At 33.8% G+C, this 1,226-nt stretch overlaps 1 protein-coding gene across 1 annotated transcript in view; it reads left to right on the top strand.

The window, feature by feature from the left end:
- Positions 1 to 424: 424 nt before the first annotated feature.
- The window catches only part of LOC107624635 (disease resistance protein RPP4-like), a gene marked incomplete at its 5' end in the record, with an annotated part of 18,611 nt that continues 17,809 nt past the window's right edge, over positions 425 to 1,226 (top strand). The window contains 2 exons of the mRNA XM_016327093.1: positions 425 to 697; positions 778 to 921. Coding sequence (XP_016182579.1) covers positions 425 to 697; positions 778 to 921 — 417 coding nt within the window. The remainder of the gene's footprint in view (positions 698 to 777; positions 922 to 1,226) is intronic.

Here is a 1,226-nt window from a genome sequence, read left to right as displayed (position 1 = left end):
AATCCTAGTTATTAAAACAGAAATAATATTTAGAAAAATGTTCGAAATTGCGATTGAGATCGCATAAAAGTTATATTATTACCTTAATTGCACACTAATGAACAAAATTCATGATTGAGACCATAATCAAAACTATAATCCTTAAATAACTTGGAATATATATCCATATCATAGAGCAAATATGTGTAAAACTCAAGTCATTGGGTATGTAATTGTATTATGATTTTAATTTAATTGCAAAATATTCAACAAATATTCAATTGATGCAACTGCAATTACAATACATTAAAGGCTTAGTACATACATATTACATATAGCAATTTAAAATGTTTATTTGTATGTAGAGTTGCACTTAAATTCCACGTGTTCGCCATCATTCTCCTATATGAATAGACACACTAAATGACTGTATGCTCTTATGTAGGAATTTGAAGCAACTCATGGCATCGTTTTACCTTACATGAAGTGGACAGATTTGGATATAAGAGATTTAGCTTTCTCAAATATGTGCAAGCTAAAGCTTCTCATTTTAGATGGCGTGAAAGTTCTCATTCTCTGCGATATTCCTAGTACATTAAAGGTTTTGCACTGGAAAGGTTGTCCAATGGAAACTCTACCCTTTAAAAATCAACACTATGAACTTGTTGAAATTGATTTGACTTATAGCAAAATTGTACAGTTATGGGATAGAAAGAAGGTAGACCTTATCAAATTTTATTACATTAGCATTTCCAGCAAAAATAGTCACCATGTGATATTTGTTCATGTCTTTTTCAGGTTCTAAAAAGCAAGCTGAGGCAAACGCCAGATCTTTCTGGGGTTCCCAATCTTAAAACATTTCATCTTGGGCAATGTAAGGAGCTGAATTATATTCATCCATCTCTCGCACACCGCAAGAGCCTTGTTGAATTGTACTTATGGGTATGTGAGAGTCTTGAAACACTTGCAGACAAATCGGAGATGAATTCACTCAAGAAGATAATCGAGTATCAGTCTCATTCACTTCAACTGAAACCATCGCACTTGCTCTCTCTTTCCTAATTCAAAATCCTTCGGGGAGATCTGGAGCACGTTGGGTGTGCAAGCAAGACATTCAAGATTTTAAGAAAAGAAAATCCCAAAGAGGGAAAAGAAAAGCAACTCTTTAAACTGAATATGGACATGATCTCACATTCTCCAGCTTCTAGGAATAAGATGCTAGTGGTTTCCCCTCTACTGTATGAACA

Source organism: Arachis ipaensis, unplaced genomic scaffold (genome assembly GCF_000816755.2).
Source record: "Arachis ipaensis cultivar K30076 unplaced genomic scaffold, Araip1.1 Aipa732, whole genome shotgun sequence".
Lineage (NCBI taxonomy): Eukaryota > Viridiplantae > Streptophyta > Magnoliopsida > Fabales > Fabaceae > Arachis > Arachis ipaensis.
This window is presented reverse-complemented; position numbering and strand designations above follow the sequence as displayed.